The sequence below is a fragment of the Panthera leo genome, chromosome D4 (genome assembly GCF_018350215.1).
Source record: "Panthera leo isolate Ple1 chromosome D4, P.leo_Ple1_pat1.1, whole genome shotgun sequence".
Taxonomy (NCBI): Eukaryota; Metazoa; Chordata; class Mammalia; order Carnivora; family Felidae; genus Panthera; species Panthera leo.
The window spans coordinates 18828586-18854193 of NC_056691.1; the positions used below are offsets into that span (position 1 = coordinate 18828586).

Sequence of the window (25608 nt, forward strand, 5' to 3'; positions counted from 1 at the left end):
CATTTTAAATCAGATTAGTATTAGTGTTTTTGCTGTTGGGTTGTAGAAGTTCTTCATAAAGTTTGGATATTAACCAAACTTTGGATATTATCCAAAGGGATATTAACCCTTTATTGAATATATCCTTTGAAAATATCTTTTCAGTAGGTTGCGTTTTTGTTTTGTCGATGGTTTCCTTTGCTGTGGAAAAGCTTTTTATTTTGGTGTGGTCCCGATATTTATTTTTGCTTTTGTTTTCCTTGCCTTAGGACACAGATCTAGAAAAATGTTTCTGTGGTGATGTCAAAGAAAATACAGTCTGTGGTTTCTTCAGGAGTTTTATGGTTTCGGGTTGCACATTTAGGTCTTTAATCTACTTTTGAGTTATTTTTATGCTGCAATAAAGTGCTCCAGTTTCATTCTTTTACAGTAGCTGTCCAGTTTTCCTAGTACGATCTGTTGAAGAGGTTGTCTTCTCTCCATTGTATATTCCTGACTGTTTTGTCATAGATTAATTGACCATGTAAGTGTGGGTTTATTTCTGGGCTCTCTGTTCTGTTCCATTGATCTATGTGTATATTTTTGTGTCAGTACCATGCTGTTGTGATTACTACGATTTCATAGTATACCTTGAAATCTGGAATAGTGATACCCCCAGCTTTGTTCTTTCTCAAGATTGCTTTGGCTATTCAGGCTTTTTTTTGGTTCCATACAAATGTTAGGATTATTTGTTTTAGTTCTTTGAAAACTGCTCTTAGTAATTTTGTAGGGATTGTGTTGAACCTATAGATTGCTTTTTGTAGTGAGATTTTAATGATAGTCTTCCAATCCATGAGCATGGACTATTTTCCCATTTGTTGGTGTTTTCTTTCTTTCATCAGGGTTTTATAGTTTTCAGAGTATCAGTCTTTCATCCTTTTGGTTGGGTGTATTCTTATGTACTTTATTATTTTTGGTGATTGTAAATGGAATTGTTAATTTTTCTTTCTGCTACTTCGTTATTACTGTATACTGTATAGAAATGCAGATTTCTGTGTATTAATTTTGTATCCTGCAACTTTACTGAATTCACTTATCAGTTCTAACAGTTTTTTTTGTTAGTCTTTAGGGTTTTCTTTTTTTTTTTATTTTTTTAATGTTTTTATTTATTTTTGAGACAGAGCACAAGTTGGGGAGGGTCAGAGAGAGGGAGACACAGAATCTGAAGCAGGCTTCAGGCTCCGAGCTGTCAGCACAGAGTCCAATGTGGGGCTTGAACTCACCGACTGTGAGATCATGACCTGAGCTGAAGTCGGATGCTCAACTGACTGAGCCACCCAGGCGCCCCAGTCTTTAGGGTTTTCTATATACAGTATCATGTCCTCTGCAAGTAGTGAAAGTTTCACTTCTTCCTTGCTAATGTGAATGCCTTTTATTTCTTTTTCTTGTCTTGAGTAGTAAGACTTCCAGTACTATGTTGAATAAAAGAGTGGAGATCCTTGTTTTGTTCCTGGTTTTAGAGGAAAAGCTCCTAGTTTTTCGCTAGTGAGTATGATGTTAGTTAGCTTGTAGGTTTTTGATATATGGCCGTTATTATGTTGAGGTATATTCCCTCTAAATCTTTCATTGTTGATGGATATTGGATTTTGTCAACACATTTTTTTCTACATTTACTGAGGTGATCCTTGGGTTTTATCTCTTTTGTTAACGTGAGGTACCACACTAATTGATTTGTAAATATTAAACCACTCTTGCATCAGTGGAATAACTCATGCTCAATTGTGGTCAGTGATTTTTTTAAACTGATAAGAACAGATACTACACTTGATCTTAGCCAAAAGGCCAAGAAGCGATGGGGTCAGTGATTTTTTTAAATGTATCACTGGATTTAGTTTGCTGATATTTTGTTGAGGATTTCTGTATCTGTGTTCATCAGTAATATTGGCTTGTGGTTTTCTTTTTTTGTAGTGTCTTTGTTTTTGGTATCAGGGTATTGCTGGCCTGGTAGAATGAATTTGGAAGTTTTCCTTTCTTTTTAAATTTTTGGAATAGTTGGAGAAGAATAGTATTAACTCTTTAGATGTTTGGTAGAATTCACCTTTGAAGCCATAAGCCATAGACTTTTGCTTTTTGGGAGTTATGTGATTACTGATTCAATTTCCTTACTAGTAATCACTTTGTCACAATTTTCTATTTACTTCTGATTTACTTTTGGAAGATTGTATGTTTTTAGGAATTAAAATTTTTTTTAACGTTTATTTATTTTTGAGAGAGAGAGCATGAGTGGGGGAGGGGCAGAGAGAGAGGGAGACACAGAATGCGAAGCAGGCTCCAGGCTCTGAGCTGTCAGCACAGAGCCCAATGTGGGGCTCAAACTCACGAACCGTGAGATCGTGACCTGAGCCGAAGTCGGACGCTTTACCGACTGAGCCACCCAGGCACCCCTGTTTTTAGGAATTTAAAGAATGAAGTATGCCTATTTATTTATTTTTAAATGTTTATTCATTTTAGAGAGGAAAGAGCATGAGTGGGGGAGGCGCAGAGAGCGGGGGATGGAGGATCCCAAGTGGGCTCTGAGCTGACAGCAGTGAGCCTGATGTGGGGCTTGCACTCACTAACTGTGAGATTATGATCTGAATGGCAGTTGGATGTTCAACTGACTGAGCCACCTGAGTGCCCTGAGTATGCCTTTTATTTTTTTAATTTTTTAATGTTTGAAAATAATTTATTTTGAGAGAGCGCACACAAGCAGGGGAGGTGCAGAGAGAGAGAGAGAGAGGGAGACAGAGAATCCAAGTGGGTTCCACACTGTCAGCGCAGAGCCTGTTGGAGGGGCTCGGACTCAGGAACTGTGAAATCATGACCTGAGCTGAAACCAAGAGTCGGATGCTTAACTGAGCCATCTAGGAACCCCCCAAAGTATGTCTTTTTAAAATGAAAAATACTTTAATATTTTAATTTTACTCCTTAAATGTTTTTTTAGGAGCTGTGGCCTTGAAGAATCTTGAAATTAAAGAAAATGCTCTGGTAGGTTTTGAGCATAAAAAATGTGTAATGTCTGCACTTAACTGTATATAGACTTTTTGATTTACTTCGTCATTTTAAATTATTCAAGCTTGTGAAAATTTTTAAGAAGAATTTTTGCAAAATGTGTATTTTACAAAGTAGACTTTTAATCTCCTTTAAAAGCACAGAGTATAATTTTCCCCATTTAAAAATGCTTCCAATTTTTTTCTTTCTATATGATTTTATTTTAAATGGTTAATTTATCTTTCCAGTTGTCTTCAAGTTTTAATACCATGGTAACGATTTTTTTTTTTTTTTTACTATAGAATTCAGTGGTATTAATACATTCATGATGCTATACAATCATTAAGCCCTGTCTTTTTTTCTGTAACTTTTTCATTGGGTCAAAGGGACTCCTATAACAATTAAGAAGTAATGCCCTATTCCGCCTCTTTGTAGACCTTGCTAACCTTTAATCTACTTTCTGCTTCTATGAATTTGCTTGTTGTACCTCGTGAGTTAAATCCTGCCATGTTTGTCATACTGTGTTTGACACATTTCACTTAGCTAATTCCTCTAAGGTTTGTCTGTTGTTTTTATCGGGACAACATTTCATTTTGTGGCTGAGTAATATTCTAGTGTATCTTTATGCCACGTTTTGTTTATCCATTGATATCTTGATAGACACTTGAGTTGTTTCTGCCTTTTGGCTCTTGTGAATAATGCTGCTGTAACACTGGCATACACATGTCTGTTCAGTTCCCTGTTTTCAGTCCCTGTGGGTAAATGCCTACCAGTGGAATTGCTGGATTTTATGGTAATTTTATGTTTAATGTTTTTAAGAACTGCCACTCCATTTTCCATACTAGTTGAACCATCTTATATTCCTACTACCAATGCATATAGTGTCCACTTTCTCCACATCCTTGCTAACATTTACTTATCTTTTTAAATCTTTCTTTTTTTTTTTCATTTTATCTTAAGTACAGTCTACTCCCCGAGGTGGGGCTGGAGCTCCCGACCCCAAGATCAGAGTCACCGGAGCTCCTGACCCCAAGATCAGAGTCACATGCTCTATCAGCTGAGCCAGCTAGGCACTGTTTTTGGTTTTCTGATTATACCCCTCCTAATAGACATAAAGTGGAATCTCATTTTGGTTTCTCTTAGCATTTCCCTCATGACTAGTGAGGCTGAGCATTTTTTCATGTGCTTATTGGCCATTTGTATATGTTCTTTGGATATGTCTGTTGAAAATAGTTGCTGATTTTTTAGTCAAGTTTTTGTTTGCTTGTTTGAATTACATTTCTTTATGTATTCTTGACATTTTCCCTTATCAGATACATGATTTGCAAAATTGACCCCCATTCTTTGTGTTGCCTTATGCATCTGTTGATAGTGTCCTTTGATGCACTAAAGTTTTTAATCTTGGTGAAATTTAATCCATCTCTTTTTTTTTTTCTTTTGTTGTTTGTGTCTTTGGTGTGCTGTTCAAGAAATCATTGCCAAATCTAATGTCAAGAAGATTTTACCACATGTTTTCTTCTAAGGGTTTTGTAGTTTTAGTTCTTGTGTTTAGGTCTTATGTCCATTTTGAATTAATTTTTATATATGGTTATGAGGTAAGGGCTTAACTTCATTCTTGGGTGTGGATGTCCAGTGTTCTCAGCACCACTTATTGAAAAGGTTGCCCTTTTCCCCATTCGATGGGGAGAAATTCTTTTGAGGTTTTTGCAAAGTGGAGTTTTAACCTCCCTGTAAGGACAAACTGATGATAAAATTTCCCACTTAATTTTCCCCTCAGACAATATAAAAGCAGTATGATTTTGGTAAGGGTAACTTAGGTCTTCTCTATTACTGTCGAACTTTCTCCCTATTTATTTAAAAATGATCAGTCTCCCTGAATGTTATGGAGTTGAGAATAGTATGACAATTAAGTATTTACAAATTTAAATAAGTGTTGATGGTAAAGAGAAGGTGCAAGTTAACTGAATCCCTTTAAGTAATTGTGGGAAGAAAAAAATAGTCTTCTGTTTTGTTGGCCTGTATATATACTAATATTTTATATGTATATATATGTTTTGTAGAGTCAACTGGATGTACCATTTAAAGTTAAAGTTGGTCATATAGGTAAGCTGTGCTTATTATTTGAATGTCCTTGCTGGACTTGCAGTAAGAATGATATGCTTCGTATCTCTTTAATGTGATATTGTTAATGTTTCTGAGCACTAATTGAAAATCATGTGTTTTCGTCTGGGTAGAGCTTAGTAGCGTAACTTAAAGATACTGTGTGGTCCATGTATCCCTTGTTTAAAAACTATGAAATTATACATTTACTAGGTGTTAAAAATGAGTGGAGAGCCAGTGTGTTAAATCCAGTAGCATAACTGTCTCTGTTTCTTAGGTTTCTGACTAGTTACTGCTGTCTTCCAATCATGGATGTCTGCTGTAAGGAGTAGGGTCTGGATCATCCGGGCAATGTGACCCGGAATGAGTCAGAAACTTCGTTTCTGAGGTTGTTTGCATACCTGTGTCCTAGCAGCTGTCATTCTCTAATACTATTTTTTTCTACTAGACAATAAGTTTCTTAGTGTTTATTCTCACCACTTGGTACGATACCTGACATATAGTAGGGACACAATTTGTTGAGTGAAGGAAGTACCCATTTCCAAATGAGTGTACGGCATTATAATCAGTTTTATAGGAACGTATTTTCCCCTTGCTGTTACTGGGTGTTGTTAATCTTATTGATCCTTCAGAGTTTGCTGCATTTAGCATGTGGAATTACATATATAGTAAATGTAACTATATGCGTATTTTGAAAACAGTTGTACTTATGTGGAAGATTTTTGGAATTGTCTTTGTTTTATATTTTTGTGTATTACAAATTTTCTAGAAATCTGTACTTTTAGAAATGAGAATTTCTGGTAATGATGAGAGGAAAAGGTTTTTTTGTTTTTTTTTTTTAAAGATTTAATGGTGAAAGTGCTACATTATTAACTTTGTGTCTATTTCTTTTTTTTTTTTTTTTAATTTTTTTTTTTACGTTTTTATTCATTTTTGAGACAGAGAGAGACAGAGCATGAATGGGGGAGGGTCAGAGAGAGGGAGACACAGAATCTGAAACAGGCTCCGGGCTCTGAGCTGTCAGCACAGGGGCCCGATGCGGGGCTCGAACTCACGGACCGCGAGATCGTGACCTGAGCCGAAGTCGGCGCTCAACCGACTGAGCCACCCAGGCGCCCCTGTGTCTATTTCTTTGATTATTAATGCTATTTTGTCACTGTTCTCTGTTCTTTTATTTACTTTTTTGGATTAATATATGTGATACATGTGTGTGAGCAGTCACACACTTTTATAAATGTGATACATTTATAAATTGTATCAGATTTGTCGGAATTATTATTTTTTCTAACGGGTTTATTTCATTCTGGTTACATTTTGTTTTTTTTTTTTTTTTTCCAACGTTTTTTTATTTATTTTTGGGACAGAGAGAGACAGAGCATGAACGGGGGAGGGGCAGAGAGAGAGGGAGACACAGAATCGGAAACAGGCTCCAGGCTCCGAGCCGTCAGCACAGAGCCTGACGCGGGGCTCGAACTCACGGACCGCGAGATCGTGACCTGGCTGAAGTCGGACGCTTAACCGACTGCGCCACCCAGGCGCCCCCATTCTGGTTACATTTTGGATGGTACACAAATTTGAAACGGTCACTGTCTCCTCTGATTTTTTTTTTTTAATGTTTATTCAGTTTTGAGACAATGTGAGTGGGAGAGGGGCAGACAGAGGGGGACAGAGGATCTGTAGCGGGCTCTGCACTGACCGCACCAAGCCCGCTGTGGGGCTTGAACTCAGGAACTGTGAGATCATGACCTAAGCTGAAGTGGGACACTCAACCGACTTAGCTACCCGGGTGACCCAGTCTTCTCTGATTTAAAACTTAGGAAGTCATCCCTGTTTTAGAAATCAGTTTATTTCTTTTTCTCTGGATTGATGTTGTAATATGAAATCTTTTTCTGAGTTTGGGTTTTTTTTAAATGTTTCATTTTATTCATTTATGTTTAAAGTTTATTTTTTGAGAGAGAGAATGAGCAAGCAGGGGAGGAGCAGAGAGACAGGGAGAGAGGGAATCATGAGTAGCCTCCACAAGGTCATTGTGGAGCTGGAGGGGGGACTCCAGCTCAAAATCTGTGAGAGATCATGACCTGAGCCGAAATCAAGAGTCAGATCTTTCACTGACTGAGCCACCCAGGTGTCCTAGTTTGGGTTTTTGTTTTTTTTTAAACATGGAATTTTGGCCTTATGTAATGAGATAAATCTATGTAGATTTTTTTCCCCTTCTCCAGACCAGTTAATGCAGCCATCGTGTTACTAATTTTTCCCTTCCCAATCATGGCAGCTATTTCTGAATCAATAGACTCCTGCTTTCTAAAATATTTAAAGTATTCTAAAACAATTAGGGAAACTTTTTAAATACACAAGACTAGAATCAGTATAATGAATACCTTACATCATATTTTTTAGTTTAATATCCTAATGCTTTCAGGATATTTTGCTATTGGATTATAGTAAAACATTTTGAATGTTTGAATAGTTTGAATAATTTTCTAATCTTGTTCACAGTCTTTGATTATTATCATAGAAATCTGTGCACACATACACTTAGGGTGATAATCATACATATTGTATATATATCATCTATATATATGAAAAATACATCTTCAATTTTATAATCTACCTTTTGACAGTGTACTATGAATACTTATAGTGATTTGGAGTAAGAATTGGGGAAATCAGAGTTCTGATAATCAAGGATTGTTGGTTAATGGCAGAAGAGTATTGTTATGTTTGATGCAGATTGCCATAAATAGAAACTTGTAAATTTTTAGAATAGCATTTAGATTTTCCAACAGTACTAATACACATAATTTCAGATCATCGCAACAAAGGCGTGTTGTTTTGGGTTGTAAAATAGCTTTCTGTGAAGTGACTCAGCTTGTTGTTTTGCCATCTCTTCTAATGCCTGACAGAAAATAGACTGTCAGCAAATGCAGGTTGAATGAATAATATTTTTTGTCCTTTTTAAAAAAAATTCATGTAGGTAATCTTAATCTTACAATTCCATGGAAAAACCTGTATACTCAACCAGTTGAAGCTGTCCTGGAAGACATTTATTTACTCATAGTGCCTTCTTCTCGTAAGTCAAATTTTAAACATTATAACTTCAAGCACTTTTATTTGTGGATGGAAAAATCTTTATATCTCAAAATGATATTCAGAATACTTTTGGTAAATATTTTGAGATATTTTTATGTTTGAATTAGCATTTGGGAATTCAAATTAAATTGGCTTTTACTCTAGACTTTTGCAGACTTTGTATTAGTGATTAGTTTTCAAGGGTATGTTTTGGAATGAGTATACTTAAACTTAAGATAATTAAATATTCTTTTCTGTGCTTCCTGTAGAAATAAAATACGATCCTGTAAAAGAAGAAAAACAACTCTTGGAGGCAAAGCAATATGAACTTAAGCGAATAGAAGAAGCAAAACAAAAAGTAGCTGATCAAGGTAAAGGAAACAGTAAATAGGAATGGTAATAAGAAAAGACCTAAATATTTATCACATGGGAATATTATTTTTCTCTGGAGGCAATGAAATTATTTAACAAATATGAGATAATCTTATTACATGGGGAATTTTAATGTGGCTTGTCTATTTTTATGATGATTATAAAAATTTTACTTAAAGAAACTTACTGTTTGACAAATAATACACATAGCTTATAAGGGTAAGGTTAGTTTTTAGCTATAATAATTAATTTCATCAAGTATATTTTCTTAGTTTTGTAGCTTTTTAATTTTTGAAATTGCTATTAAAACATTTTTTTAATGTTTACTTATTTTTGAGAGAGAGAGAGAGAGACAGAGGGAGAGAGCGGGAAAGGGACAGAGCAAGAGGGAAACACAGAATCTGAATAGGTTCTGGGCTCTGAGCTGTCAGCACAGAGCCCAACGTGGGGCTTGAACTCAAAAACTGTGAGATCATGACCTCAACCAAAGTCCAGTGCTTAACTGACTGAGCCAGCCAGGTGCCCACAAATTTTTATTTTGTAAAATGTTTATTTTTGAGCATGAGAGTCAGAGAGGGGGAGAGAGAATCAAAGAGGGGGAGAGACAGAGGACCCAAAACAGTCTGTGTGCTGTCAGCACAGAACCTGATGCAGGGCTTGAACTCATGAACTGCAAGATCATGACCTGAGCTGAAGTCAGATGCTTAATTGACTAAGCCACCCAGGCACCCTAGTTTTCTAGCTTTTTTTTTTTTTTTTTTAAATTCTCCTTATATCAGTTCTTAATCTTTTGGAGATACTTAGTTGTTTGATATAATTATGTTTTCCCAAATCTTTTTGGTTACCCTCTGGCTTCATATCCTTTCCTATTCAGCCTAAACCAAATAGTTCATTATTTCAACCCTTTCTTTTCTCAGTGGAAGAGCTGTCTCGCAGAAATCGAATTCCTTTCCACTTGCGTGGTGGTGACTTTTGTATTTTTTGTATTCTGTTCTGTCTAGTAAAACTTTCTCCTTAGCCTATAAATACATTGTACCTGGTCTTATCTTCAAACACAAAATGATCTTCCTAACCTGGTTATCATTTGTCTTCTGTTCCTCTTTTAATAGCTAAGCATCTTAAAAATGTATGTATACTTACACCACTATCCTTGCCTTGCATTTATTTAGTTATTTCTTTTTTTGATAAAAAACCCACTAGTAAACATTTTACCTTTTGACAAAGAGGTAAAAACGTTAAAGGAGATTTAATGCAAATTCTGGCGACACTTCTTGTAATTATATTTTCATACCCTGTGTAGTTGTTTATCTCTAACCCCAGTCTTTCTTTATTCAAATTTTTTTTTATTATAGCACACATGTAACAAAGTTTACCATCTTACCCATTTTTAAGTGTACAGTTCGCTGGTATTAAATACATTTAGAATGTTGTACAACTGTTACTACCATCCATTTCATATCTCTTTTCTTCTTGTAAAATGGAAACTTTATAGCCATTAAACAACAATCCACCCATTCCACCCCCCTCAGTTAGAACCCCTGGCGACCACAACTGTACTTTCTTGTCTCTGAAATTTTGGCTCCTCTGAGTACTTCATGTAAGTGGAATTATACAATGTGTCTTTTTCTAACTGGCTTAGTTCACTTAGCATCATGTCTTCACGATCTGTCCGTGTTGTAGCCTGTGTCACAATTTCCCTTTTAAGGCTAAATAGTGTTCCATTTTTTGTATATACCACACTTGCCTTGCCCATTCACCCATCTGTGGACACTTGGGTCGTTTCTGTGCTTTGGCTGTCGTGAATAAAGCTGCTCTGAACATGGGAGCACAAGTATTCCTTTGAGACATTGTTTTCAGTTCTTTTGGGTATATACACACAAGTGCAGTTGCTGGATCATAGGTAATTGTACTGTATTTTTGACTTTTTGAGGAATCACAATACTGTTTTCAACAGGGACTTGTACCATTCTGCATTTTCACCAACAATGCCCAAAGGTTTTGATTCCTTCGCATCCTTGCCAACGCTGGTTTTATCTTTTCTTCATGGTAGCATCCTAATGGGGATGAAGTGGTATCTCATGTAGTTTTGATTTGCATTTCGCTGAGGATTAGTATTTTAGTGTCTTTTCATGTGCTTATTGGCCATTTGTATATCTTCTTTGGAGAAATGTCTATTTGAGTCTTCTGCCCATCTTTTAGTTGGGTTGTCTTTGGTGGTTGTTTGGTGCTACGAGTTCTTTATATATTCTCCATGTTAATCTTTCACTAAATACACGATTTGCAAATTTTCTCCCATTCTTTGTGTAACCATTCTGTTGATAGTGTCTTAATGCAAAAAATGTTTAAATTTCCACGAAGCCCATTTTGTCATCTTTTGTTGCTTGTGCCTTGGTGTGATATGCAAGAAATCATCACAAAATCATCACCAAATCCAGTGTCATGCAGCTTTTGTCCTGTGTTTTCCTCTAAGAGTTTTATAGTTTTAGGTCTTAAATTTAAATCCATTTTGAATTAGTTTTTTATATGTTCTTCGATAAGCAAGGTCTGACTTCATTCTCTTGTTCATTCTCTTCATATCCCGTTTTCCCAACGTTGTTTATTAAAACTATTGTCCGTTCCTGATTGAGTAGTCTTGGTCCCTTATCAAAAATCATTTGCCGTGTATGCAAGGGTTTATTCTGAGTGCTGTATTCTGTTTTATTCGTCTGTGTGTCTGTCTTTATGGCAGTACCACACTGTTTTGATTACTGTAGTTGTGTTGTAAATTTTGAAATCTGGAAGTATAAGTCTTTCACCTTTTGTTCTTCCTTATCAAGACTGGTTTTCCTCTGTGGGAGTCCCTTGAGTTTCCTTATGAATTTAAGGATGCATTTTTCTGTTTCTGCAAAAAGTATAATTGGGATTGCTTTGAATCTGTAGATTGCTTTGGGCGGCATTGACATGCTAACAGTGGTTCCCAATCCATGAACTTGGGTATGTTTCCATTTATGTCTTTTAAAATATCTTTTTAAAAGTGTACAAGTCTTTCACCTCCTAAGTTATTCTTTCTGATGCTATTGTAAAAGGAATTGTTTCTGTAATTTCCTGCTCAGATTCTTCATTGCTAGGGATTAGGGATATGCAGTTGATTTTTTTGTGTGTGTGTGTTGACTTTGTACCCTGCTACTTTGCTGAGTTAATTAGTTTCAATAGTTGTTTTGTGAGGTATTTAGGGTTTTCTTCATATAAGATCATATTACCTGTGAACAGAGATTTTACTTCATTTTTTGATTTGGATGACTTTTGTTTCTTGCCTGATTACTCTGGCTAGACCTTCTAGTAGTATGTTGAATAAAAGTGACAAAACTGGACATTTTTGCTGTCTTTCTGATTTTCAAGGAAAAGCTTTCAGCCTTTCCATTAAGTGTGGTGTTTGCTGTGGGCTTTTTGTATATGAATTTTATTATGTTAGGTAGTTTCCTTCTAGTCCTAGTTTTTTGATTGTTGTTATTAAAAAAGGATTTTGAGTTTTGTTAAATGGTTTTTCTTCATCAATTGAGATGATCATATATATTTTTTTATTTGGTAAATGTTTGATTTATTTGGTAATTTTTAGCAAATTTATTTGGTAAGTTGACTTATGTATCTACCCATCCTTCCATTCCAGCAATGAATTCTATTGAGTCATGCTATATAATTTTTTATAACACTTTTTTTTTGTTTATTCATTTTTTTTTTTTCTTGGAGAGAGAGTGAGTGGGAGAGGGAGACACAGAATCTGAAGCAGGTTCCAGGCACTGAGCTGTCAGCACAGAGCCCGACGTGGGGCTTGAACTTACAGACCGTGAGATCACGCCCTAGCCGAAGATGGAAGCTTAACCGACTGAGCCACCCAGGCGCCCCTTGAATTTTTTTAATGTGCTGTTGAATTTTGTTTGTTGGCATTTCGTTATTTGCATCAGTATTTATTAGGAATATTGATCTGTAGTTTTCTTGTAGTATCGTTGTATGGTTTTGGTAGCAGATTAATACCTCATACATTGAGTTTGGAAGTATTCCCTTTAATCTGTTTTTGAAAAGTTTGAAGAGGATTGATGTTTTAAGTGTTTGGTAGAATTCACCAAAGAAGCAATCAGTTCCACGGCTTTTTGTTAGGGGAGTTTTGATCACTGATTCAATCTTTTTACTAGTTTTATATGTGTGTGTATATATATATTTTATATATACATATGTGTTATATATATGTATTTTACATATATGGGTATATATAATACATATATCTATTCAAATTTTCTATCTCTGTGATTTTGTCTTGGTACGTATTGTGGTTCTAGGAATTTGTCCATTTCGTTTGGTTAATCCAGTTCGTTAGTATACAGTTACTCGCATAATGTGTATAATCCTTGTTTCTGTAAAATCTTTAGTAATACACCTTTTGTATTTGTAATTTTGGTAATTTGAGCCTTACTCTTTTTATCTTGGTCCATTTAGCTATTTTTCAATTTTATTGACCTTTTCAAAAAACCCAACTTTTGGTTTCATTTGATTTTTTTTTTTTTTTTTTCAAGTTGGTCTTCTATTCTTCAGTTTATCTCTACTTGAGTCTTTATTTTCTCTTTCCTTCTGTTAGCTGTGGATATAGTTTGTCCATTATTTTCATATTGTTTAAGTTATAAAGTTAGGTTCTTCTGAGGTCTTTGTTTTTTTCTTACAGCTATAAATTTCCATTTTAATACTTTTTTGCTGTGTCCCATAAATTTTGGTATGCTGTGTTTTTGTTTTCCTATATCTAAGTGTTTTCTAATTTCCCTTATGACTTGTTCTGTGATCCATTGGTGGTTTAATAGCGTTTTGTTTAATTTCCACAAATACGTGAGTTTTTAAATTTTCCTTCCATTTTCTTATTTTTTTTAAATGTTTGCTAATTTTTGAGCGAGAGTACGTGTATTAGGGAGAAGCGGAGAGAGGGAGACAGAGGATCTGAAGCAGGCTCTGCACTCACAGCAGAGAGCCACTGCTGAGCTCTCTGAGGAACCCCAACTTCTGTGTTTTATTTCTAACATTATTCTGATATGGTCAGAAATGGCACTTTGCATGATACCTATGTTTTTAAATCTAGTTAGACTTAATTTGTGTCCTAATATGCGTTCTGTCATGGAAAATGTCTTAGATGTACCAGAGAACAGTGGATCTTGTGTTTTAATCCATTCAGTTTGTGTCTTTTGAGTAGACTGTTTAATCCATATCCATATCCATACATACATACGTACGTATATGTGTGTATATGTACAAATATAAATATGAACTAATATCGGTATATGTATTTTAATGGTTTATCTTTGAGAGAGAAAGAGCATGTACATGAGCAGGGGAGGGGCGGAGAGAGAGAGAGAGAGGGAGAGCAAGAATCCCAAGCATGTCCTGAGCTGCCATTGCAAAGCCCGATGCGGGGCTCAAACTCACAAACCCATGAGGTCAGAACTTGAACTGAAACCAAGAGTCGGATGCTTAACTGACTGAGCCACCCAGGCACCCCAGATCCATATACTTTTAGAATAATTACTGATAACTTACAGACGTACTTCTGTCCTTTTGCCATTTGTTTTCTGTGTGCCTTATTTGTCACTCATTTACTGCGTTACTCTCTGAGTTTGGTTGACTTTATATAATGAAATGTTTAAATTTTTATTTCGGGGCGCCTGGGTGGCTCAGTTGGTTAAGCGGCCGACTTCGGCTCAGGTCATGATCTCACAGCCCGTGAGGTCGAGCCCCGCATCGGGCTCTGTGCTGACAGCTCAGAGCCTGGAGCCTGTTTTGGATTCTGTGTCTCCCTCTCTCTGACCCTCCCCCGTTCGTGCTCTCTCTCTCTCTCTGTTTCAAAAATAAATGTTAAAAAAAAAATTTAAATTCTTATTTCATTCATCTCGTGCATATTCTATAGGTATTTTCTCTATGGATACCCTGAGAATTACATTTTTGACATCCTTAAGTTAGAACACTTTAAGTTATACTAGCTTAACCTCAGTAACATACAGAAACTCTACTCTTTCACATCTCCCTCCTCACTTTTTTAAATTGCTGTTGTCACAGAATTGCATCTTTATATATTGTTGCCGAAAACAAACTATTTTGAATAGATTAGTGTCTTAAATAATTAGAAAACAACAGGCTGAGTTACAAAGCAAAGTTACCATAATACTAGCATTTAGACTAAGAAGTTTTTTTTATAAGTACATTGGTCTCTCAAATCATGTAGAATGCAAAAAGTGGAGTTACAAACCACTGTTATGGTAACGATAATTGATAATCGCAGATGTGTTATCTTTTGTTGGGATCATTGTTGTTTCATGCAGTATCTCTGGTTATTGTGTAGGGAAGGTCTGGTGACAGTCTTACTCAGCTTTTATTTATCTTGGAATGTCTTTATTTCTCCCTCACTCTTAAAGGGCATTTTTGCTGGATATAGAATTCTTGGTTGAAAGATTTTTTTTTCTTAGCACTTTCAGCAATTTGGTCCATTGCCTTTCTGCCTTTTTTCTGATGAAAAATCTATTGATAAAATTATTAACGATCCCTTCCATGTGGTGAGCAGCTTCTCTCTTGATGTTTTCAAGATTCTCTTTTTATCTTTGGTCTTTGAACGTTTGCTTATAATTTGCATCCTTGGGTCTCTTTGAGTTCTTCCTTGGAGTTCTTTGAGTTCCCTGGGTAATCATGTCTTTCTTTAAATGTGGCCAGTTTGCAGCTAGTATTTCTCATTTTTTAGTTTTTATTTTTTTAAGATTTTTCATTCTTTAGTCATCTAAACACCCAGTGTGGGGCTCGAATTTACAACCCTAGATAAAGAGTTGCACACTCTACTGACTAAGCCACACGGGAGTCCCTCAGCCAGTATGCCTTCAGATATTCCCTCTGACCCTTTCTCTGTCTTTTTTCCGTCTGGGACTCCCACAGTGCATGTCCCCTGGGTGTCTGTTAGGCTCTGTTCACTTCAATTTATTTCTTTCCGTTCCTCAAATTTAATAATTTGTTGTTGTTGTTCTGTCTTCAAGTTTGTCTATTGCAGTCTCGCTTTGAATCTCTATGATGAATTTTTCCTTTTAGTTATGGTACTTTTCTGCTTCTGAATTTTTTTTTTTTTAGTTTTTTTCTTTATAGATATTTCTGTTTTTTCATTCATTATTTTCTTGATGTTCTCCACATCTTCCTTTAGATCTTTGAGCATCTATGTGACAGTTGTTTTAAAGTCTTTCTAGTGGGGCAACTGAGTGGCTCAGTTGGTCTGGACTTTGGCTCAGGTCATGATCTCATGGTTTGTGAGTTCAGTGCCCATGTCTAGCTCCACACTGATGGTGCAGAGCCTACTTGGGATTCTCTATCCTTCTTTTCTCTGCCCCTCCCCATTTGCACTCTCTCTCAAAATAAGTAAACTAAAAAAAAAAAAAATGTAGTAGCTCTGTCATCGTATCTTTTTCAGGAATAGTTTTTGTTAACTTATTTTTTTGTCTGTTAAATGGGCCATATCTTCCTGCTTCTTTGTATCGTTGGTGATTCTTTTTAAAATCTAGATATTTGGATATAATAATGTGATATCTGTGGAAATGAGATTCACCCCCATTCCCATTGTTTTCTTTTTTTTTTTTTTTTTAAAGCTTTTTTTTCTTTTTCATTATTGTAGGCTATCCCTAGTCCAAGGATCAGTCTGAGGTATAAATGTAAGGTATTCTCAGGACTTTGCTGAGCCCAAGCCTATGCCTTTCCCTGAACGTGTATGGTCACATTCTTATTTTCCCTGCATATGGAGTTGGTTTTGAATGTCCTAGTCTGTAATGTTTTGCTCACAAATAGGGAGAAGAGAACAATGAAGGGGGACAAAAACAAAAAAGGTCGCGAGTCCTTTAAAAGCCCTGGATGTCACTTTGGCTGGAGAGGGAGGGGCTTGCAACAGTTGAAAAAGGTGCAGTGACCACAACCACCCTTCTCTGTGATCGGGAGCAGCAACCAGCCATTAGAGCACAAATCTCCAAATATTTGGAGGATGGGTCCTTTCTTCCCACCTTGGTTCCTGCAAGTTGAGTTGCAAGGTGCTTCAGGAATGTGTGCACGGCTGGCTGCAGTAGGCCTGAGAATAGGGGTCCGGGTGAGCTGCTGCTATGGTAAGAGCTAAAGTGGATGTGAATGAAGTACAGTTTACATTCAAGCCTTCTCTGCAAGTTGCAAGTTGCAAGCCTTCAGTAGATTCTGGAGTTCCAGAATCTTTACATTAGGCACGTTTTGCCTATTGAGTTATCTAGGAAGACAGATTCCTGGTGTTTTCTACTCTGCCATTTTCCTCTTCTCCAATCCTTTCTTTACTAAGTCTCCTAGGCTTTTGCCTTTTAAAAATTATTTTCATCTTCTCAAAACAATACATATACATAGATTTAAAAGTTAGTAAGTAATATTAGTACCACAATTTGGAAATTCTGTCTCCTGGCTCAGCCCCTAAGCCTGCTCCATATAGATCTGCTTTTAAGTTTTTTGGGTTTTGTTTGATGTTTTTATTTACTTTTGAGAGTGTGAGTGGAGGAGGGGCAGAGAGGGGGACAGAGGACCCCGCGTGGGCTCTGCACCGACAGCAGCGCTCCTGACGTGGGGCTCGAACTCACCAACTGTGAGATCTTACCTGAGCTGAAGTCAGATGCTCAACTGACTGAGCCACTCAGGAGCCCCTACTTTTAAGTTTTAAAGTGCTTTTGTGGTTACTTCCATGCTACTATATAAGATGATCACATCCCTATTACTTGATTCATTATGCTTATACATCATTTATATAGAGAGGCTTCCCTTTATGGACTGTAAGGTTGACCCATTTTTCTGTCTTTCTAGTATAATTGCATGTTTGGTTAAATCAGTATTCATTGTTTATGTTATTATGGCTATATATAAATGTTTACTACTGAGCCAAATAGTATATATGCTCTGATTACATATGTTTTTTGGTGCAACTTTATTATTTCCTTGGCAATAGTCGGTGGATGTAGGGTGATTATTATATAGAAGTTTTTCTTAACGTGTCTGGTTTCAATGTGATGGATCTCCCTGTATCTGTAAGTACATGGTTTTAGAGTCTGCAGTTTGTTGCGTGTATTGTCTTCAGAAGAAATTCTTGCTTCTCACTAGGATGGGAAAAGGATAGTTGTATGGCTGTGTGGACTGAGGGAGGGAGAATACCTGGAAGTCTAACTACTAATTACACCAGACTTAAGCCAGTCCTTGTATTATCATCCTCTCCCTGCCATTTATGTTCTCTGAGGACTCCAGTTCCTGAATCTTCCCAGGATTCTGGCTTTTGACTCATCTTTATTATTGGCCTCTCCATTTATTATAGGTATTTAGAAGAATTTCTTCATCTCTGCTAAGTAGGTTAAGGCCATCTGCATTCTAGCTTCCAGACTACTGAAGGTATATCTTCCCTGTTTTTTTCCTGTACTCTTTCTTGACCTTGGGGATTTATCCATTTTCCCCCTTTACTTTTGCATTAATAAGGTCTTACTGAGAAGTAGAAAAATAGATAACAATCCACCATGTTTAATCAGAAGTCCTTATTTTTACATTGGTCTAAAATTAGAAACGCTTATGCTTAAAATTCAGTAGTGATAGCTTATTGTTATCAGGTAGAAGTTTAAACTCTTCAGCGTGATATGTAAAAGTTCATATGATTTGAATCCTATTTACCTCTTGAGCCTTATTACTGACCCCATCCCTTTCTCTTCTATTCTTTTGTTCTAAACATACTGACCTATTTACAGTTTATTGAGTGTATCAATTTCTCTGAATATATCTCACTTTTACTCTATCTAACATATAATTGTGAGTTACCAGCATTGAAATGATAGTTGAGGTGTATGGTGTGGATGAGATTCCCTGAAGCAGCAGTAGAGGAGAGAAGAAGTCCTAGGACTGAGCCTTAAGGAAATGTAACCTTTAATGATGGTGTAAAAGAGGAACACAGAAAAAAAAAATCAAGAAAAGAGTGATGAGGGGCACCTGGGTCGCTCAGTCGGTGGAGTGTCTGACTTGGCACAGGTCATGATCTAACGATTCATGAGTTCGAGCCCCACATTGGGCTCTCTGCTGTGAGTGCAGAGCCTTCTTTGGATCCTCTGTCTCCCTCTCTCTCTTTCTCTCTCAAAAAAATAAACACCAAAAAAATAAAAAAAAGAGTCATCAGATAAGTAGAAAGAAATTTGGAGATTATGATTTCATGGGAAGAGTGTGTTTTAGGAAGCAAAGAATTTATCAGATCCTAACGAGGTATTAGGTAAATTAAAGAAATAATCATTTTATTTACGTCATGCATGTCATGGGTCATTGAGTGATGATTACGGAAAAGGAACTTCTGTTTCTTCCAAAGTTGGAGACAAGGTCATCTAACAGTAAAGAGAGCAATGGAAGGATTGTTAGACCTTTGAGGAGAATCAGAAAGAATTTGACTTAGTTGTTCCAGAGCATGTGAAGAAGTTGAGTGGAGAAATGTAGTAAGTGGCTGTTGGGATGAAGTTGGTGATACTTAATTTATAGTAATTTCAGTCCTGTTGTGATTTTTCTCTGGTGCTCAACTGGCAAGGTTAAGCGTGTTGATATAAAAAGTAGAAAGTTGGTTTTATTCAGGGTTGGAGCTTTATTGACAGAGGAAAATGAGCAAAAAGAAATAAAAGGGTTGAAAATGTTGGTGAAATAAGACATTATGGCATCTGTGCTGGTTAAGGGATTCAGAAGGAAATACTGGGTAGGGAAAGAAAGATTTAAGCATTTAATTGAATGACTGAATAGGTTTATAGAGTAAAGGATTTTATTAGGATGTGGTGTCGTATTCAAAGATTAAAATGCTGTGTCTTCGAAGAGCTTTTATTTTGTTTACTTACTCTAAAGTCTTATTATATTTAATATATTTACTTACCCGCTATTCACTGACACTTGGATTTGATGTAAATATATCTTCATCAGCCTGTCCTCCTTGGCCAGTTGAATTAGTAGTGGGTCATGAGAGGAAAAAACAGATACTCTGTATGTACAGTGAGACAGGACTACAAATAGAAAATGAGATAGTTTTCATTGACATTTTCAAATGGAGAAAAAAGGGACAGTAACCCGTGGTTATCAAATGCATATTAAAAAAGAACTTAGCGGTGTGCTGGGTGGGTGACTCAGTCGTTTAAGTGACCGACTCTTGATTCTGGCTCAGGTCATGATCTCACGGTTCATGAGTTCAAGCCCTATGTCAGGCTCTGCAGCTGGTATCACAAAGCCTGCTTGGGTTGGGATTCTCTTCTCCTCCCCTCCCCTCCCCTCTCTCTGCCCTTTCCCTACTTGCACCATCTCTCTCTCTCTCAAAATAAATAAATTAAAAATGGAAGAAATTAGAAGTTTCAATACTTTGTTTTTTCTATTCCCCTGGAAAGTTTTGAAACTGGAGATAGTTAATATCTTTTTTAGAAAATGAAACAAATGATGAATTTCCTTAATTCTTCCTTGAAAGAAGAAAGGATTGCATATCTTCCTGTTCTGGATTCATCAGGAGAAGAAGCATATTCAAGTATTTCATACATCAAACCACAGACAATTTGTAATAGTATCACTAATTTTAAGGGCAATTCCTTGTTACTGTTTCTGGCTTTTCTAATTTAAGCCTACCAAATAATAAGATTACCAAATAATCTTCATTATTTTCCAGGTCTTTATGTACCCAGGTATAGTTGTAAAATTTAATGGCAGGAAGTTCTAAATAGTTGGCTTTAGTTTCATTGAAAAAGTAGATTTTGAAACTATTTGTATTTGGTTGCCTTTGAGTCTTTGGAAAGGATGCTCTTAGTGTTCTGTTTATAAAGACAGATTTTTTTCTTTAACACGGTGATGTTTATGTTACCTCCATATGTGGATGGATATTTATAGAGTATATTTTTCATTCGAGTTAAAAAAAAAAGTATTTGCTATTGTAGAAAAACGTCAGGTGGAGAAACCGGACACTTTCACAGAAAAATTAATTACTCAGATCATAAAAAATCTTCAAGTGAAAATTTCCAACATCCATATTCGTTATGAAGATGATGTAAGTATTTTAATAGGTGAAACTTATTTTTATATTTCCATATATATACTTTATGGTTTGTTGACACCTGCTCTGTTGTGGCCAGCCTATTGGATGCCGGGAAGTGGAGGGACACAGATCTGAAGGTGACCTGATCTTTCTGTTTTGTAATCATAGTTTCAATTTGCAGTGTTTAATGCCTTGATTACACTTTGCTAAAATGTTCAAAAATCAGATAATGAAGGAAAATGCCTTCCTCTATTGCAGTCACCTTGGGTAGTTGGGCATTATGTAGTTGGCCAGTCACGTATTTTTAGAATACTTTATATTTGCCTCTTGGAAGTTATAGTGCTCTAGGAATCAGTAGAGGTAGATTTAGATTGTTTATCTCAAATAGATCCTGTGTCTCTAAAATGCATAATTATTGGCTTCTCACAGTACTATTGTGAAGTCAGTTTTTTGATAAACTGGTTTTTTATACGTTGAAAAATACAAAGATTTATTATTGTGCAACACTAATACATGGATACTTAAAATTTTAATATTAGAAAAAACACAGGAATAAAGGTTGTTCTAAAAAGTAGTAAAATGTTTTTGAGTATTTGAAAAAGAATGTTTCCCAGAAAACGAACTTTTTCTGTAATTTTGTTTAACCACTAAAAATCTGAGTAAAATTTGCTCTTTTCTCTTTAGATCACAAATCGAGACAATCCATTGTCATTTGGTATTTCCCTTCAAAATCTCAGCATGCAGGTACTTTGTTTAAAAAGCAGTTTAACCATATTGTGCAGTTCATCAAGCTATTACTGTTCTTGTATGCTAGCATCAAAAATAGGTGTCTATGTAGAATTGGTACAGAAAGTGCCTGAGGTAGATTGGAATTCGGGGTAGGTAGTTTAGCATTTCAAAAAATGTTTGATAATCAAATTTAGTTTAAAATATGAAGGCCTATTATTTGCAGAATATAGTTGATATTTTTTCCTTAAAAAATCCATTTCTTAAATAAATACAAAATAAAAGTAATGTTTATTTCAGAAACTGATAAATCATGAAAAACATAAAGAAATCACTCATTTTCTTACCACCATTATTAATATGGTGGCAAACTTGGTTCCTGATTTTTCAAATTGAGGAATTTTTAAAGTATGGGAGCAAATAGAGGATTATGAAACATTGTTGCATCAATGTTGTGGACAGTTGAGGAATCTGTCATTTGGTTTATATTTTGAATACTTTTAAAGAATAAACTGTTAGGAATAAAGTTTAAAACGCTTTTGTTTCCTAGTCTTACCCTTCTCCCAGAGATAAACATCCTAAATTTTTAAACTTTGTTATAATATGTCAATTAGAAATGTATAATACCGGTAGGTTTTTAAAAGTTTACATAAATACTTTACATGATTTTTCTATAAATTTTCATTTTCTCTTCACAGTGTTAATATTTACTTGTGTTGCTACATGTAATTCAATTCAGTTTAATTGCTCTGTAGTATTTCATTACATGCTTTATTTATATCCATTGAGTTTTTGTGTACAGTTTCTTCTTAAAACATGGACCTACTACAAGCAAAATAAGAAAAGCCAAATTAAAAGTTATTCACTAAAGTTGGGTGGGGTAAACTGTCAAATGCTGCTGTTAGTTTGAAAAATAAGGATGAGAATTACATTGGGTATGGCAACATGTGGGTCATGGGTAACTGTGACAGAGCGGTTTTGACCATCCCCTTTGGGAGACTTTAGAAACTGGTCCCCTAGTGCAGACCTGTTCAGTTAGAAACTCAGCTGGGGGCCCAACAATCTAGGGTTTAGAAAGCCCTCCAGGTGATTTTGATACACACTAAAGTTTGAAAGTCACTGTTGTCATCTGTTCAGTTCTCTACCAGAAAATGAAAACCATTTTTGTAGAATAAGCATCTAAACACTCGATTGCCCTCAGTGGCTTCTCATTGCTATTAGAATAAAGTCAATAGTGTTGTTTTAAAATAGTTTTAATCTATGTTAATCTGACCCCTGGTAACATCTGGTTTCATCTCTTTTGTTTTTGCTTTATGTTCTCTGGCAATACTGGGCTTCTTCAATTCCCTGAACATGTTGTATATTTGCATGTTTTCCTACTCTGAATCATATTGCCTACTAACCTTAAAATCAATAATTTCTAATTTTTTTTTAATGTTTATTTATTTTTGAAAGAGAGTGGGAGTGGGGGGCGGGGAGGGGCGCTGAGAGAATTGGAGACACAGAATCCCAATCCCTCTGAGCTGTCAGCACAGAGCCTGACATAGGACTCAAACCCACGAACTGTGAGATCATGACCTGAGCTGAAGTCGGGTGCTCAGCTGACTGAGCCACTCAGGTGCCCCTTAAAATCAGTAATTTCTATCCATATATCATGTATTAGTCATCACTTTCTCCATTACCCGCTGAGTTTGAGGCTCCTACATTATTCTGAGAACTGTGTATTTAACCTCTGTGGTGGCACTTACCTGTTTGTGATTGCCTGTTGACTTGTTTGCTTTTTCAGTCACCAGTGAGCTCTTTGAAAACAGAGACTTTGTTGTGGTTAATATCCTTTCACTGAAGGTTTTCAAGGACATTTTCATGGGAAATTGGTCAAGGGCATGTTGATAACAATTTATCAGTCAGCCATTTCATGTGCTATGACACTTTCACTGTTTTTATTTTCAGACAACTGATCAATTCTGGATTCCATGTTTACATGATGAAACTGAGAAACTCTTTCGTAAGGTAAAATAAATATCCTGTCAACCCATAGACTTGATAAAAAAGACTTTTATTAAGGATTCGTGTGAGTTTTTACTTGCTTAACTTGATTATATGATTCAGTGATTTGAGACTTCTGAAAATAGCGTATGTTTATCATTTAAAGAAAATGAGATGTGTAATAAACTTGATTTATTTTCAGTTAATCCGATTGGATAACCTTTTTGCCTATTGGAATGTGAAGTCTCAGTTGTTTTACCTTAATGATTATGATGAATCATTGGTAAGTAAATCTTTTTGGGATGTGTATATCTGCTTTTGTTAGTATATTTTGCATTTGGTTTTATTCATCGTCATTTATTAACATACCGTAGTTTGTGGTCTTTTTTCCTAGACAAAATCCATTAGCAGCATTTACAGAAATATGTGAATATATATGTGCCTGTACACAAATGTGTATAGACCCATTTTTTTGTATAATTGACGATTTTGTATAATTGACAATTATATTGACATCTATATACATAATTTCACGTGTGCACGGTAATGGTTCAGCATTTGTATATAACGTGAAATGATTACAATAAGTCTAACATCTGTTACCGTACATAGTTAAAAACTTTTAATGAGTACTTTTAAGATTTACTCTCTCAGTAACTTTAAAATATGCAATATGAGGGACACCTGGGTGGCTCAGTCTGTTGCATGTTCGACTTTTAATTTTGGCTTAGGTCATGATTTCCCAATTTGTGGAATCAAGCCCTGTGTCGGACTCAGCACTGAGCATGGAGCCTACTTGGGATTCTTTCTCTCCCTCCCTCCCTCTCTCTGTCTCTCTCTCTCTGTCTCTCTCTCTGTCTCTCTCTCTGTCTCTCTCTCTGTCTCTGTCTCTCTGTCTTTCCCCCACTATTGTTTGCTCACTATCTCAAAATAACTTTAAAAAAATGTACAATGATATTACTAACTATAGTTGCCATGTTGTTACATTACATACATCCTCATAACTGACTTCTTTTATAACGAGAAGTTCTTACCTTTTGATTCTGTTTACACATTATGCATATTTCCCACTCTGACAACCACCAATCTGTTCTCTGTACCCATGAGTATGAGCTTGGCTTTTTTTTCATTTTCATTTTTAATTTTTTTAAGCATTCTACGTGTAAGGTCATAGGGTATATGTCTTTCTGACTTATTTCACTTAGCATAAGGCCTCAGGGTTCATCCATGCTGCAGATGGTAAGATTTCCTTCATTTTAATGGCTGAATGATACTCCACTGTGTATTTATACTATATTTTCTTTATCCATTCATCTATCAATAGACATGTAGGTCTTTTCCATATTTTAGCTATTAGAATTAATGCTGCAGTGAACATGGAGGTGCACATATCTTTTCTAGCTCATGTTTTGCTTTTCTTTGGGTAAATGTTCAGCAGTGGAATTGTTGGATCATATGGTAGTTCTTTTAATTTTTTGAAGACCCTCCATACTCTTTTCTATAGGGGTTGCATCTATTGATATTTCTACCCACAGTGCGTAAGAGTTCAGTTTTCTCCACATCCTTGCCAACACGTGTTATTTCTTGTTTTTTTGATAATAACCGTTTTAGGGTACCTGGGTGCCTCTGCCAGTTAAGCATCCCCGTGTTGGGCTCCATGCTGGGCATGGAGCCTACTTTAGAAAACAGTTAATAACCATTCTAACAGGTGTTAGTTGCTTTTGATTTGCATTCCCCTGATGATAAGTGGTGTTGACTTACCTTTTCATGTATCTGTTGGCCATCTGTCCCGAAAATGTCTTTTCCAATCCTCTGCCCATTTTTTAATTGGATTATTTCTCTGAAATTGGGTTGTAGGAGTTCTTCATATATTTTGCATATTGACCACTCATCTGATAAATGATTTGCATATATCTTCTCTTCAGTAGGTTGCCTGTTCATTATATTGATGGCTTCCTTTGCTTTGTAGAATCTTTTTAGTTTGATGTGTTCAACTTACTTTTGTTTTTTTTTTCTTTTCTTTAAACTAAAAATTTTTTAAGTTTACATCCAAATTAGCGTATAGTGCAACAATGATCTCAGTAGTAGATTCCTTAACGCCCCTTACCCATTTAGCCCACCCCCCCCCCGCCCACAACCCCTCCAGTAACCCTCAGTTTGTTCTCCATATTTGAGTCTCTCCCTGTTTTTCTATTATGTTTGTTTCCCTTCCCTTATGTTCATCTGTTTTGTCTCATAAAGTGCTCATATGAGTGAAGTCATATGACTTTTGTCTTTCTCTGACTAATTTCACTTAGCATAATACCCTC

The 25608-nt window shown here is 35.9% G+C and overlaps 1 protein-coding gene and 1 pseudogene across 1 annotated transcript in view; one reads left to right on the forward strand and one right to left on the reverse strand.

The window, feature by feature from the left end:
* The window catches only part of VPS13A (vacuolar protein sorting 13 homolog A), a 234969-nt gene that overhangs the window by 9990 nt on the left and 199371 nt on the right, over positions 1-25608 (forward strand). Inside the window, 8 exon segments of the mRNA XM_042913973.1 lie at positions 2942-2985; positions 5049-5091; positions 8063-8158; positions 8427-8528; positions 20490-20599; positions 21272-21331; positions 23264-23323; positions 23502-23582. Coding sequence (XP_042769907.1) covers positions 2942-2985; positions 5049-5091; positions 8063-8158; positions 8427-8528; positions 20490-20599; positions 21272-21331; positions 23264-23323; positions 23502-23582 — 596 coding nt within the window.
* LOC122205745 lies at positions 1668-1812 on the reverse strand (annotated as a pseudogene).